Below are 13,484 nucleotides of genomic sequence, written 5' to 3'. Positions count from 1 at the left end.
TATCCCAGTCTTGTTCTCTGAAACCCAGCTCTTTACTTCGCATCTCTGTTGCTTAGTGGAAAAGAACGGGAGCCTTTTCTAAGACTTCATCGAAATCTTCCTGCTCTTCTCAAGTAATAGTCCCATTAGGATGCTCCATCCATTATAGTAGCCGTCGACTTCAGTCTCTTCTCTTCAGTTTACTGTCTGTCGCTCAGTCCTGGAGTTGCTTTTTCATACCCTTCTCTGATCCTCGGAGGAGGAAAGTGCACTCATAACTGTTTGGGTCCAGCCACCCAACCCTGCCCTGCCCATGCCGTCCAGACAGTAGAGCTACTTTATTTACCAGTGAGCTGGTGCATTTGCTCCTCTGGCCCCTGAACCTTCCGTCTACGTATCCTGGCTTATGTCACTAGAACGTGTCTCTCCTGAGTGCAGTCTTTTCCTTCTCTCCTCAGTCCATTTGCGTTACCCTGACTTACACCCCGTCCCCGCCATCTGTCCACCATGCTCGATCCATCTGTAGTCCCTGAGGGCTGCCTTTCTCCGGCTGCTTTCTTCAGGTCTTCACATCGCTTTTCTGAGGGTCTTAAGCTAGCTGAGGGCCTGCTTCCCACGTCTGCCCGCAAGACTGACCACATTCCTTTACTACATTCGTATGTTGTTAACAGTTCTTACAAGGGCCCCTCATTTGTTTTTTCTCTGTGTATTTACACATGTATCTGTGAAATCTATATGGTTGTTGGCCTCCTTTTTTCTTTTCTTCTAGTAGGATCTCCCACAGCTCCATCACCCCCAGAAAAGTGAGACCAGGTACAACATTCACTTCACTTAGGATTTAAAGAAAGGGCAGCTGCTTCTGTCCAAGTGCTGATCAAGGGCTGGTCATGTCTATATTGGTCCTTGTAGCTTTCAGTGGAATATTCCTTGCTATACATATATAGATGTACGTATATTGCAAAATAAATTGAGGAAATGTTAGTGTGATTTTAGGAAAGCTTGTAAACCCTCGGGCTAGAAATCTTAAGCTTATATTTAGGATAATCACTGATAAAGATACATCAAGTTTATCCAGCTCTTGATGATTGGATCATCGATAATACTAAATGGCAGAAAATAACAAAATAGCTTTAGAATGTATGCTTTACTTGAAGTATATGCTTACAGAAAACGTTCTGACAATAATTTGCTTCACACAAGGAGTCGGGACAGTACTGCAGAGGTAGTTAAAATCGAACTCATTTCCCTTTCCTGCAATTCTGGAATTACCCGTCAACCCAGCTCCCCACCCACACCCATCTGAGTTAAAAAATTGATCTCATGGCTGATCCTTGGCAAACGTCTCTGGAACAGAGAGGCAGTCATTTGCCTTGGTTTCAAAGGATTTCCCTACTAACTGAAGACAAAGTAAAAATAAAACTGATGGACTGGATGGATATGCCTTTAAAATAAATAATTTTGAGAGCTGGATGTGGGACAAATGAGGTGGCCTGTCAGTGCTTTGCTTCCAATGTTACGTTCTGGCTTTTAAGATAAAAAGGAAATATATAGTCTAGGTAAACATGGGTTAAATTCTAGAAAATTTCACTTGTGTTCTTTGAGAAAAACATAAGAATATGCTGTCACTATTCCATACACGTAAATTAGCAAGAAAGACAAAAATATATACCAGACCAAAAAGTTGCCAACTTAAAAAAATTCATAATGAGCTTGCTATCCATTTCTTTGAATATCATTCGTATTAGAGTAGATAAAAGTCTCCCTTAATCCTCTGCTTCCCTCTTGCTTTCAGTTCCTACTGCTTAATCCACCTAATTGTACACTGTTTACTCTGCAGTTGTGCAATTGTCTTTAAACACGCTGTCTTCCTGGAACCACTTTCTGTCTGCCTCTCATTGTGTTTTCCTTTTGTCTCACCTCTGCTACCTACTCTACTGTGACCCTTTCTCGCACCTAATGGCCTCACGTGTCTCTGTTGTGTGGAAAAGGGGTGGAACCTGGGGGGTCAGGGAAAAAAACCCTATTAAGCCTTGGATGGCCTCTTTTCCGGGGCCTGAGGCAGCAGCAGGGAACAAAACAGCCCTTCTTAAAGGCCAGGCACTGTGCTTGGCACTTTACCTATACTGTCTCATTTAGTGCTCACAGCAATCCTTTCAGGAAGTTCTACTTTTCCTTTTGACAAATGAGAAAACTGAAGCCCAGAGGCATTAAGTCATTTGTCAAGGTTAACACAGGAAGTGGGTGGCTGAACCAGGATACAAGACCCAGGTCTGCCTTCTGTCGGGCTGGGCTGTCTTCAGACCATGTCAGCTGAAGCAGAAACAAACTTTTGGAATGGAATCTGGCCCTGAGTTAAATCTGTCACTACTCAGAAAGTAAAATAAATACAGCTTGCTAAGAGCTATAGGGCATGCAACAATGTACCTTGATGATCTTATAAATAATTATGTATCTTAAATTGTTATAATTCTGAATCCAAGTTACTTGAAGATGGTTTTCTAAAAAATCAGAACATCTCTCTTCACAACCTGGAATGTTTTCCCAGAAAACTGTGTTGAGAATGGTGAGTGGGTTACCACTTGGCTCTCAGTTGTATAGTGAACCTTTCATGCGTAAGAACTATGTGTAATAATATTTCTCCTTGTTTCTTTGGAGAATGCATCAGATGCCAACTGGAAACTGAATGTACCAGGAACACAGCTATCCTTTCACCCACTTCACTGCTCCCCTTAGAAGGAGAGAAATAACAGTAACAACCACAACAACGCAAGCAACCACCATTAACATTGATTGAGGATTTATTATATGCCAGGTACTATAGGTGACCTCACCTATAGTTACTTCTCAGATTTTCATAGTTTAAAAAAAGTGACTACCTTTCTGCTTTGCATTGCCTGTTGTATTACCCATATTGACACACTGTTTTTGATGAGGGGCCATACATGTAAAATATAGGTCTGTTAATATCATATATAAACTTTTTTGCCATTTACGGTCATAAAAAGAAACAGAACAACAGCTCTGAAGATTTTGGCAGACAACTGGGGGTGGAAGTTTTAAATTCTTGTCTGGAAACACGCCTTCTAGAGCTTCGCTGCTCAACCTGGGGGTCTGTGGACCAGCAACATGAGTATCAGCTGGGAGCTCATTAGAAATGCAGAAGCTCAGAGGTCCCTCCCCCTAACGCTCCCCAGCCCCAGGCTACTGGATCAGAATCTGCATTTTAATACAATCCCAGGGGTGCCTGTGTTCATGACAGCTTGAGAAGCCCTTGCCTAGGAGATCACTCTATGACTGCTCTAGCTTTATTATCCTGTCAACCAATATAATTTCCTTCCGCAGATTACTGGAAGAATTGGTTCAGAAAGAGAAAGAATTACAAGCACTTCTTCATCAAGCTATTGAAGAAAAAGACCAAGAAATTAAGCACCTGAAGCTTAAGTCCCAACCAATAGGTGAATAGCTGAAAATTTTAAAGTAATACTGTTCACTCAGGCTGCCACAAAAAGCTAGGAAGCCAAAAAAAAAAAAAGCTAGGAAGCCAACAGGTAGCTTTATGTCATGGCTTAATCAGCATCTGTCACTTGTACCACAACTACAAGCAGAAGTTGCCTTAAAAAAAATCCAGTTCTTAATTGTAGCAAGCTATCATTTCTTATAAGTGCAGTAAAAATAAAATGATTCATAATCACTGTTTCCTGAGATTATGTATTATTGAAGTAAGTAGGGCTCTCCATTTTTTGGTCCTTATTTCTTTTTAAGATTTCACAATGAAATTACTAGAATAAAATAATATTTTTTGTCATTTTGCATTTGTATTCTGTGTTTTCTAGTGTTCCCACCCCCCTTATAACTTGACAAGGCTTAAACAGAATCAAGATACAGTAATAAAAAGTCATAAGTTGGATACACCTTAAACTAATACAATGTTATATGTCAATTTTATCTCAATTTTTTAAAAAAGTCAGATGGAACTTTGACGAAATCTATTCTGTGAGAAATTAGGTATGAAAGATAATCTTTAGACAATCTTATTTAGCCTGTTTAGAGGAAAATAAAGTTCATATTTTTTTTCTTCAGATATATGGTCCTTCCATATTATTGCAAATAGTGGAAAAAGAGATTATTATAATTATATGGCGCTCTGCTAATCATGCTCATCTTTGTTGCATGAAAAACACACAGTACAATTTTGGTGTACCATTTTATTCTACGAAGCTATAAAATTGATATGAAACTATAAGGTGGGAATATCATTAATTATTGTCACTGACTCTCCATTTACTGGTATAGTAAGCAGTGTTAAAGAGTTTTATTTATATGATCATGTAGACTACCAATCTCAATGGTTTCTATTAATTATACTCTGATAGACAAAAATCTTTTAAAGTATCAATAAATGTTGACCAGGAGGGTCTCAGATGACCTCTGTTAGCTGAAGCTAAGAATGTCCTTCCCTCCTCCCAATGCTGTTCTAGATATTCCTGGGTTGCCTGCGTGTCACCTGAATTCTCCTGGCGCAAATACTGAAGATTCCGAACTTACTGAATGGCTGAGAGAAAATGGAGCCGATGAAGACACTATAAGTCGGGTAAAGAAAACATTCTGTGGGACAAGCATTCTTTCACTTTGTTTCATAATGTTGAGTGCCTACTATGTGCTAGGCACAGGGGGTACACTGGTGAGAAATGCAGACCCAACCCTGCCCTCACAGAACAGGGTAGGCAGATGATCATCAAATAATCCCATAGGTACAAGTGTAATTATGTCCTGGTCAATTCTGTGAAGGAAAGGTTATCAAGTGATACGAGACAGAGGGAGGGAGAAGCTGGGGAAGGTTTTTGGAGATGACCAGTGAGCTGAAGTCTAAAGGAATATGTAGGAATACACTATCTGTGTGGGTGTTCTGGGGTGGGGGGCAGATGAGAAGGGAAAACTATTTGGGGGTAGAGGTGCAGAATGTGCAGGGCAGGTGAAAGCTCTGTGGTCCAGAACTCCTAAGGATTTTTATGTTTTTGAGTTGAAAATAAAGAGTAGGACAAAAAAAAAGAGTAGGAAAAATCAAGACAGAACTGAAAGAAAAAAGTTCTTCTGTTTCTGATTCTTTCTCTTGTGTGTTAACTTTTTAATTCTCTTGTGACATTCTTAGACTCCACTGGCAGCAGCTGTTTACTGCTACTTAATAAACTAGACTAGTTAGTGAACTTATGGCAGAAACAGACACTTTCTATATAAACTATATTATGTCTATAAGAACCTAATTCATCTCTGCTCCCTGTGGGGAGCTTTTGTAGTCAGCATGAATAGCATTTCTTTATGTTTTAAGATTACATAATATGTATACACATATATACATAGTAAGAGGTTATATTTTTATTATTTTATAGAAAGAGCCTCAGTACAATATTACATTGATTTCAGTTTTATATTTAAATTTTTTAAACAACTAAGAATAAAGATGTATTTCTCTTGACTTGATAATTTATTGGACCACTAAATAAAAATGTAGGGTCTCCTTAGAAATCTGCATAACAAATTAAATAAATTTAAAGGACTCTCTTACCTATGGGAAATAATGTATCCAATCAAGTTCATCAAAATATTTTTCCCTCTAACTTAGGTTCAAGTCAAAATTAAGGAGTAGTAATTGATGATCCACTAAATCACTGCCCTTCTTAAAAGATTTAGAATTAAAAGCTTCACTTAAATTCAGGACTCTGATTTTGTAGTAAGTATTGGAAAGTATCTTTTATAAGAAATTAAGTGGAAGCAACACTTTTTATCCACTGGAGAAAAATAAAGCTACAAAGCAGTAAACCCTGAATAAAAACATTATCTTATAAGCAGCAGGTGTAATTACAAGCAAGTCTTATCTATTCATCAGAAGACCAATCAGAAATTCTCTGTTGCTTGTAATCTTTTTGCTCCTGGAAGGCATATGGATGTATTTCTTTGTAATTATTTTGTAATAGGGGGACCTTTTTTCTAATAATTCCAAAAGATCATGTCTTTCGTGGATTTCCTTTTAGATTTTTTTTTCGTTCTTGCCAATGTTTACATTATGGCTGGTTTGCTACTTATTGAAAGTACATAAAACATCTTACTTTTGTGCATATTTTACTTTCTCCACAGTTTTTGGCCGAGGATTATTCACTAGCAGATGTTCTCTACTACGTTACACGTGACGATTTAAAATGCCTGAGACTAAGGTACCACTTTTCTTTCTGTTCAGTCTTCATCGTGATGGAAAGAGCACTGGGCTGAGATCAAGAAGCCTGGGTCCCTTCCGTCCTGGGTCGCTACCTAGCTCTAACTAGCTCTACAGTCCTGGGTGAAGCTCTCCAGTTCTCAGCTGCTCTGAGAAACCTGAGTTAGTTGTAGCAGGCTATTATTGGGAGCTCTAATAAGCAATGTGTCTATATCAGTAAATGCAGAGTGAGCTGGAAGACTTTTCTTGATAACACATCAGATGAAGAGCATACAGATATTCTAAAGCTGCCTTAAACAAATGCTCCAATTTGGTTCGTGATTGCATCATGCTTAATAGAAATAGCAGGATGAGGTACTGATTTGCCATCCAAATACCTGCTATAATCTGATAGTTTCTTATAATAATTTGTTTTTTCCATCAGGCCAAGCACATACATAATGATTACTCTGACCCACCTCTAGAAAGACACATTTCAAAAGTGCAGAAAGTCTAAAATGACACTTTGGGCCCTGGTAGTCTGTGGGAGTGGAAAGGAAAGGCATGGAGGGATGAGGAGAAAATATATACAAAAAGAATACATAATGAGTGATAAGACTTTGGGATCTTCATGTTCTGATCAGAGCCACTGAAAACTAAGAAGTCACTTTCATATTTCAAGGGCATTGTTTCAAATGAAGTGATCTCTTCACCATGTTCTTGTCTTTAAACAGGGGAGGGATGCTGTGTACACTGTGGAAAGCCATCACTGACTTTCGAGACAAACAGACTTGACTGTCGCTCAATTTGTTTCCAACTTTCCTTGGAGATTCTAAAAACGAATACAGACCTGATCTTCTAGGCGAGGGAGAATCGAAGGGAGAGGAGAAAGAAGCTGCACTTTAAATCCAGTATTTGTTTACTCGTGTTAGAAAAAACAGAACAGACAAAATACACTGAAATTTCCTAACTGCTTCTATTTCTATGATTCATAAGGACTCTTTGTAAGGACTCTCAAAATAATCCTAAACACTGCGATGTTTGGGATTATTTTAGTCTGAACATTTTTATGGAAATATTGTTAATTCAGCGGCTATAGCACTTCAGCCAAATGTTTATTTCACACGAAACAGATAGAACATTTCATGTGATTGTGCATCACTGGAACAAAACCAAAATGTGACCATAACCTTTTAGGCTTATGTGTGTTTGTAATATGCCCTAATAATTTGAGTAGAAATGCGTGATTTTGATTATTGTATAAAGTTTATGGTTTTTTTTTAAGTGTGCAGAATCTGAGAGCAATGGTTTTTACTTACCTGTATTAATTGTAATATTGACTATATTTTGTAACTTAAGTTTCCGGTCTAGAGTACATTTGTTTGAGTCATTTATGTACTACTGAACTGTACCAGTTGCACCTGCCTGAATCCTAGTAACGTTAGCTTGTTCTAAAGCTACCCCTTGTGTCATATTTACTCTAAAAAGTAAAAAGACTCTCGACATACTGTTTTGATAAATTCTAAAGAATTCGTATTTTGTTTTGGCAATCTAGATAATTACTGTGTCAAAATTCTAACCATTTCTTCATCTCTAATGTTAAATAGAATCTGTCTTCCCTTCAAGTAGTCAAAGAACAACTGACGTCCAAGTTATTCCTCAGGGCTACAGAGTGGTAAAAGAGAACGTGGAAAAACAGAATAAAAGAAAGTCAGTGTCTGTTTCTCGAGGCCCCAAGTTACCATGGATGACTATTGTGTCCCTCAAAGGGGCTGCAAATAGCATCCCAGTGGAGAACACTGCATTTTCTATTCCCTTAATTTTAGTTCTCATATTTGAGGGAAATATTTTTATTTTAAGCTGGATACATATTATATTTTATAAAGCTGCCCATGTGAATAGGATGAAGTCTGAAGCTCCTAGGTGGATGAATGACATAAGCAAATTTCTTAAATACAGAGGAACCTGTTTATTATGCAAGATAGAAATATCAGAGCTGTATCATGATTTGATCCATACAGAACAGTCTTTGATAAAACCGGAGGCATCTATGTAAAAATGTATGTAAAAATCAACATACTATATATATATATATATATTTTTTTAATATTCATTTATTTATTTGGTTGCATTAGGTTGGAGTTGTGGCAGGTGGGCTCCTTAGTTGCGGCTCCAGGGCTCCTTTAGTTGTGGCTTGCCAGCTCCTTAGTTGCGGCTCACAGTCTCCTTAGTTGTGGCATGCGAACTCTAAGTTGTGGGATGCGTGTGGGATCTAGTTCCCTGATCAGGGATCGAACCCAGGCCCCCCGCATTGGGAGCACAGAGTCTTATCTGCTGTGCCACCAGGGAAGTCCCATCAGCATACAATATAATTTTTGTATATTGCATTAGAGTATGCGAAAAGTCCTCACCGATATGTCCTCATTTGATACTTGCAACAACATAGGTGCATCTTTTTCTTACATCCCAATCCTAAGGACAGATAGTTGCCTCCTGTGTCCTGTGGGGAAATCTCAAAGAGGTGAGGTATAAATTAAATGATATATCATTTCACTCATATTGAAACACAGGGTAACTTCTTTATTAAGCCACAGTTCATATCCCCACCTGTAATGGTAAAGTGCTTTTTTTAGACCGTATATAGGATCATGCTACCCATCTTCAGCCAACTCTTTAATGATATAATCTCCCCTTGGGATCTTCCTCTTACCCTATATCTATGGGCAAACATTCCACTCTCCCTACATGGTTCATAATACATTCCCAGACGACCATCACTAGGTTTTTTTAATTCTTGTTTTTGTTTTTTTTTTCCAGAATGCTGGGTCTTAGTCACAAAAGAAGGCGATTCCATTATGGCCCAATCTTCATGAAAGGTTTGCATTAAAAGGCCTTTGGCATCCACCTAGGCCAGTGAGTCTCCACCCAGCTTCACACTATCGTGACCTGGATGCTTTAAAAACTACATCGATGCTGCCACCTCAGAGAAACCGTTGTTATTGGCTTGGGGTAGGGCCCAGAGGTCTTTTTACAAAGCTCTACAGATAACTTAAAACTATCCTTAAAACACCTCCTAATTCCAAGTGCCACCTGGAGAGATACAGGGACAGCCCCTTTCCATTGAGGTGGCCGTCAGATGGTTACTAGTCATTGTTCATTTAGTGCAGCAAGAGTCTAAGTACGCAGGCCTGGAGCAAAACGACCACTTACTGGTGACCTTGGGCAAACTAGTTAACCTCTCCAAGTCTCAGTTTCCTCATTTGAAACGGGGGAAATAACATGGGATTGTGGTAAGATTTAAATAAAATAATGCAGGTGAGGTGCATAGTGCAATGCTTAGCAGACAGTGAACACTGCGATGCCGCCTGCTAGTGTTACCTCGTTATTCATTCCAAAGTACTTAGTAAATACGTACTGGGTACTGCATCCTGTGCCTGAAGAAGACACAGTTCTTGGCCCTGAAGCTCACTGTCAGACGTGAAATCAAGACAATAAAAGAACAGTACATGTAGTAAGTGCTATAGTTACATCTAACTGCCAGAGGGGGTCAAGAAAGGCTTTACAGAGAAGTGAAGGTCCAGAGCTGAACCCAGAAAGATGGTTTGTAACAAAACAGTTATGCATGGGTGCTGGCGGCAGTCTCATTAGAGAAACAAAACTGGAATTTGCTGGGAAAAGTAGATCCAATGTTTCTTTTTAACCACATTTTGACCTCTCTCTCCCAATTCTGTCATTGCATATTTTGTTTCATTCATTCCCAAGCCGTCACATGAAACAGTGTGACAGTGCGGAATCACTGCGAACCCAGCTGTAGCAGCAGGAGAGAGATACGTGAAGCCCATCAAATTCAGAATCCAGGTAAGGCACGTGTGTCATCAAGGACATCTGCAGTCTGTCAACAAATCAAATAACTGATGGCTCCAGACTTTACGGACACCTATAGAGAAAGAGAAGACAAAGTCCCTGCCACCACGTAATTCGTATCAGGTTGAAGAGACAGGTTTGCAGTAACAAATCACATCTAGTCTGTATTAAAGGCTGGACAAGTGGCAAGCTCAGAAGGCCCTGAAGAGGTTCAGAGGACAGGCTTGCTGGGAGCCTGGGCAGGTGGAACAGGCTTCACTGAGGAGGCCTTGGAAGGAAGGAATTATTAAATTAGGACTGGAGAAGTCGCTCTGGGCAAAGAGCTCCAAGAACAAAGGCAGAAAGAGATTTTCAAGGTGTTCTAGAGAAAGTGAACAACTTTTATATTGCATTAAAGCACACAAAGATTTTAACTCATTCAAATTCTTACTTGGCTGGAAATATAAATTATAGAGATGAGAAGTGGAAAATGGGATAGGAGAGAGCTCAGGATATGATTGGGGGGTGGTCAGGGAGGGAAGTGAAGTTAGTATTTAATTACGTAGAAACGGGGACTCAGGTTTTTTTGAGCAAGGGAGTGGGTGTGTGTAAAGTAGCTGTGTATTAGAAGATTAACCTGGTGAAGTTGTGTTGGGTAAATTGGGGGAACGGAAATTGAACAGAGCAGTTCAGAGACTGTTTCAGATGTGAATGAGGGTCTAGTAGGAGTTAGAGCAATAGGAATTGAGAAGGTGGAATCAGAACAATGAATTGACAAGATTTGGAAACACGGATTTGGGCAGTGATGACAATGAAAGCGAAAGGATAGATGTTAAGCCTATGTGAGTGAGAGAAGGATTCAAAAATAGGCAAGTTTGGGACATGTTGGGACATGTTGAATGAATGGCAGGGCATCGTGCTAGCATGTGCGGAGACCATTGAGAATGTATTGGTGGAAGTCAGGACTGAGGTCAAGAGTATTGATTCTGGATTTAGGAGTCACTTGGATGGAGATAATAGTCAATGAGGACTGTGAGAAACAGAGTAGAGCAGAAAGGTTATGGCCTAAGATTTGGGGAGGAGGGAAGTTTGGGGACAAGTCGAGAAGGAGGAGGAGTTTAAGTCCCCAAAAGGACAAAAGAACTGGTCACAGAGGAATGCAAAAAAAACCAGGCCAGTGGCGTAAGTCACGAGGAAGACGATCAGGGTCGAGTGCTGCAGAAAGTCTAAGGGAATGACGGATTAAAAAAGAATAACAGTTTATTTGATTTTGTGACCTAGAAAGTTTTTATAGACAGGTAAGAAAGACCACAGCTGGTTAAACAAAGATGATAAGCTGATGATGGTACTGGAGTCCACACATGTATACCCTTTGGTGAACAAAATGTATGACAAGAGATTGGGAGGGTGGAAGTCAAAGGAAGAAATGTTCTGAATCAAAGACTCCTAAATGTATTTGTTGGGGGCAGAGCGCCTGGAATGGAGGCACTTGAGGAGTAGGCAGGAGGGAGGGATGAGGTTTCAAAGGAGGCAGGAGCGGAGGAGGTGGCATCAGGAAGTTCAGCTCTTCCCCAGGAAAGGGGATCATGATGATTCCGTGAGATTCCGAGATGGATGTGAGAGCTCAGGACAGATGGCTTCCATGTTCTAAGTAAAGGACAACAGAAAGCACAACGTGGTGGTGTGTGACATTTAACAGACGTCATCCATTCCTGCATTCACGCAACAGTCCACCCTGTTACAGACACCCCGTGAGGTTTGGAATGCAAAGTCTGTACAGGGCCCAAGTGAAGAATTTTGGTGCGTTTCTTATTGCATTTATTTTTGTGTAACTTGTGACAAACTGAAACATAAGTTATCAAAAGAATGAGAGAAGGGATAAGCACACACAAAACCAAACACGCATACAAATAAAAACACCAATTAGTCTTCGATATTTGGGGGGGTGGGGAGTCAAAGAAAGAACTCATTGGTTTACTTCAGTAAATGGTATAGCAGAAAACAAACACCTCCTTTTGAAAACAAATCACCTCCTTTTCCCAAGGTTCTTCCAGAGAATTCAACTCTCAAAATTCAGCTTAGGGGGGTCTTTCTGATGTTCACAGGAAAGTGTCTTAAACTCTGGTGACAATGTCGTAAAATATATCTTTGCTTGGGCCCAAGCTGAGGTCTAAAACTACTTCCACCCACCTGGTGTTTTATTTTTATCGATTAGAAGTGTGATAAGAGTTATTTGAAAGTGATTTAGGAAGATCATATTGCTAAATGAGCAGTTTGCCTGGTCCACTGTAGAAATGGCACTAAGGGAAAATCCATGACTACAAACCACAGCACAAGTGTCCCTTAAGCAAAACCTCTACCTAGTCAGCCAGTGACCCAGTAAACCAAACGAAACCAGTCCACTGCTGGGCTCAGAGTGGCAGGATGTGCGTGCAAGGATGGTAAGAATTGTCACCCTAGCGAGAAATCCAACACTGTTCTCAGGCACGCTTGGCTGTCCACTCGATTCTGCTGAAGTCCTTGAAAGGGTTGAAAACTGTTGGGAGCTTGCCGTTTGTGTTCAGCCGACCGAGTCTGTGGGAGTACATCTCTGTGTAATGAGGCAGAACTGAGCGCTCCTCAGTTTTGTTCCTTTATGTTTCCATTTATACAGGCTACTTTTTTTTTCTCAGCATTTTGTTGCTTAACGTTTATTTGCTTATTAGAGCAGAAATTGGTTTCTCTGCAGCTAATAATGTTTCTTTAAAAAAAGAAACTTTTTTTCCTGGTCTTCCGGAGCAAGACAGGAGTCACAGGGTAGTTGCTAACCGGAAATCAAGAATAAGAAAAGCCACATCACTGGGCACAAGTTTCATTAAGCTGTATGCCCTGGGGTTCATCAGATATAGAAGCCTGGTGAAAAGACAGGTCATCAACAATGGCGTCCTAAAGCGCAGAATGGAGACCGGACCGCAGTGTGGAATCCAGCTCGTGTACTTCGGCTTTCCACGTGGCATCATACTCTGGCGGCTGTCAGCATGAACGCCAGTCCTGGCGAAAGTAACATTGACCTGGCTGCTTCAGAGCTCAGAGACGAATAGAGCGTCCGCACGCTCTCGCCTCACTTTGACTGATCCTCAGACCGTCCCAGTTCATAGCGCCACCAAGCGTCGCCGACCCGCCTCCAGACCTCGAGGTGCGGGCAGCCGGGGCCTGAAGCTCGAGGCCCAGGTGCCTGGCTCCGCCCGCTCTCTGGTTGCGGAAACCCAGCCGCGTGGGTCGGAGTGGCTGCCACGCCGCACCTGCCCACGAGGGGGCGCGCACGCGCGCCGGGCCCAGGCCGCCTCGGGCTCGCGAGCGCTCGCTCCTTCCTTCCTCCGCCCTTCCCTGACGGCGTTCACCTGTCTGGGCCGGGGGCCCGGCAGGGGGGTTGGCCGGCGGGAGCCAAGCCGAGGAAGAGGGCGGAGCGGCTCTCCCGGAGCGTCATCGGAGCACC

General features: G+C 41.1%; 1 protein-coding gene across 1 annotated transcript in view; it reads left to right on the top strand.

Annotated features, from left to right (window-relative positions):
* The window catches only part of MAP3K5 (mitogen-activated protein kinase kinase kinase 5), a gene marked incomplete at its 5' end in the record, with an annotated part of 215,481 nt that extends 207,817 nt beyond the window's left edge, over positions 1–7,664 (top strand). The window contains 4 exons of the mRNA XM_082668935.1: positions 3,322–3,434; positions 4,458–4,570; positions 6,112–6,188; positions 6,901–7,664. Of these exons, the coding sequence (XP_082525061.1) occupies positions 3,322–3,434; positions 4,458–4,570; positions 6,112–6,188; positions 6,901–6,961 (364 nt within the window). The 3' untranslated portion in view covers positions 6,962–7,664. The remainder of the gene's footprint in view (positions 1–3,321; positions 3,435–4,457; positions 4,571–6,111; positions 6,189–6,900) is intronic.
* Between the last annotated feature and the right edge of the window lie 5,820 nt (positions 7,665–13,484).

This window comes from Grampus griseus (assembly GCF_964374135.1).
Source record: "Grampus griseus genome assembly, chromosome: 13".
Classification (NCBI taxonomy): Eukaryota; Metazoa; Chordata; class Mammalia; order Artiodactyla; family Delphinidae; genus Grampus; species Grampus griseus.
Note: the sequence above shows the minus strand (reverse complement) of the source record. Positions and strands in the feature narration are given on the sequence as shown.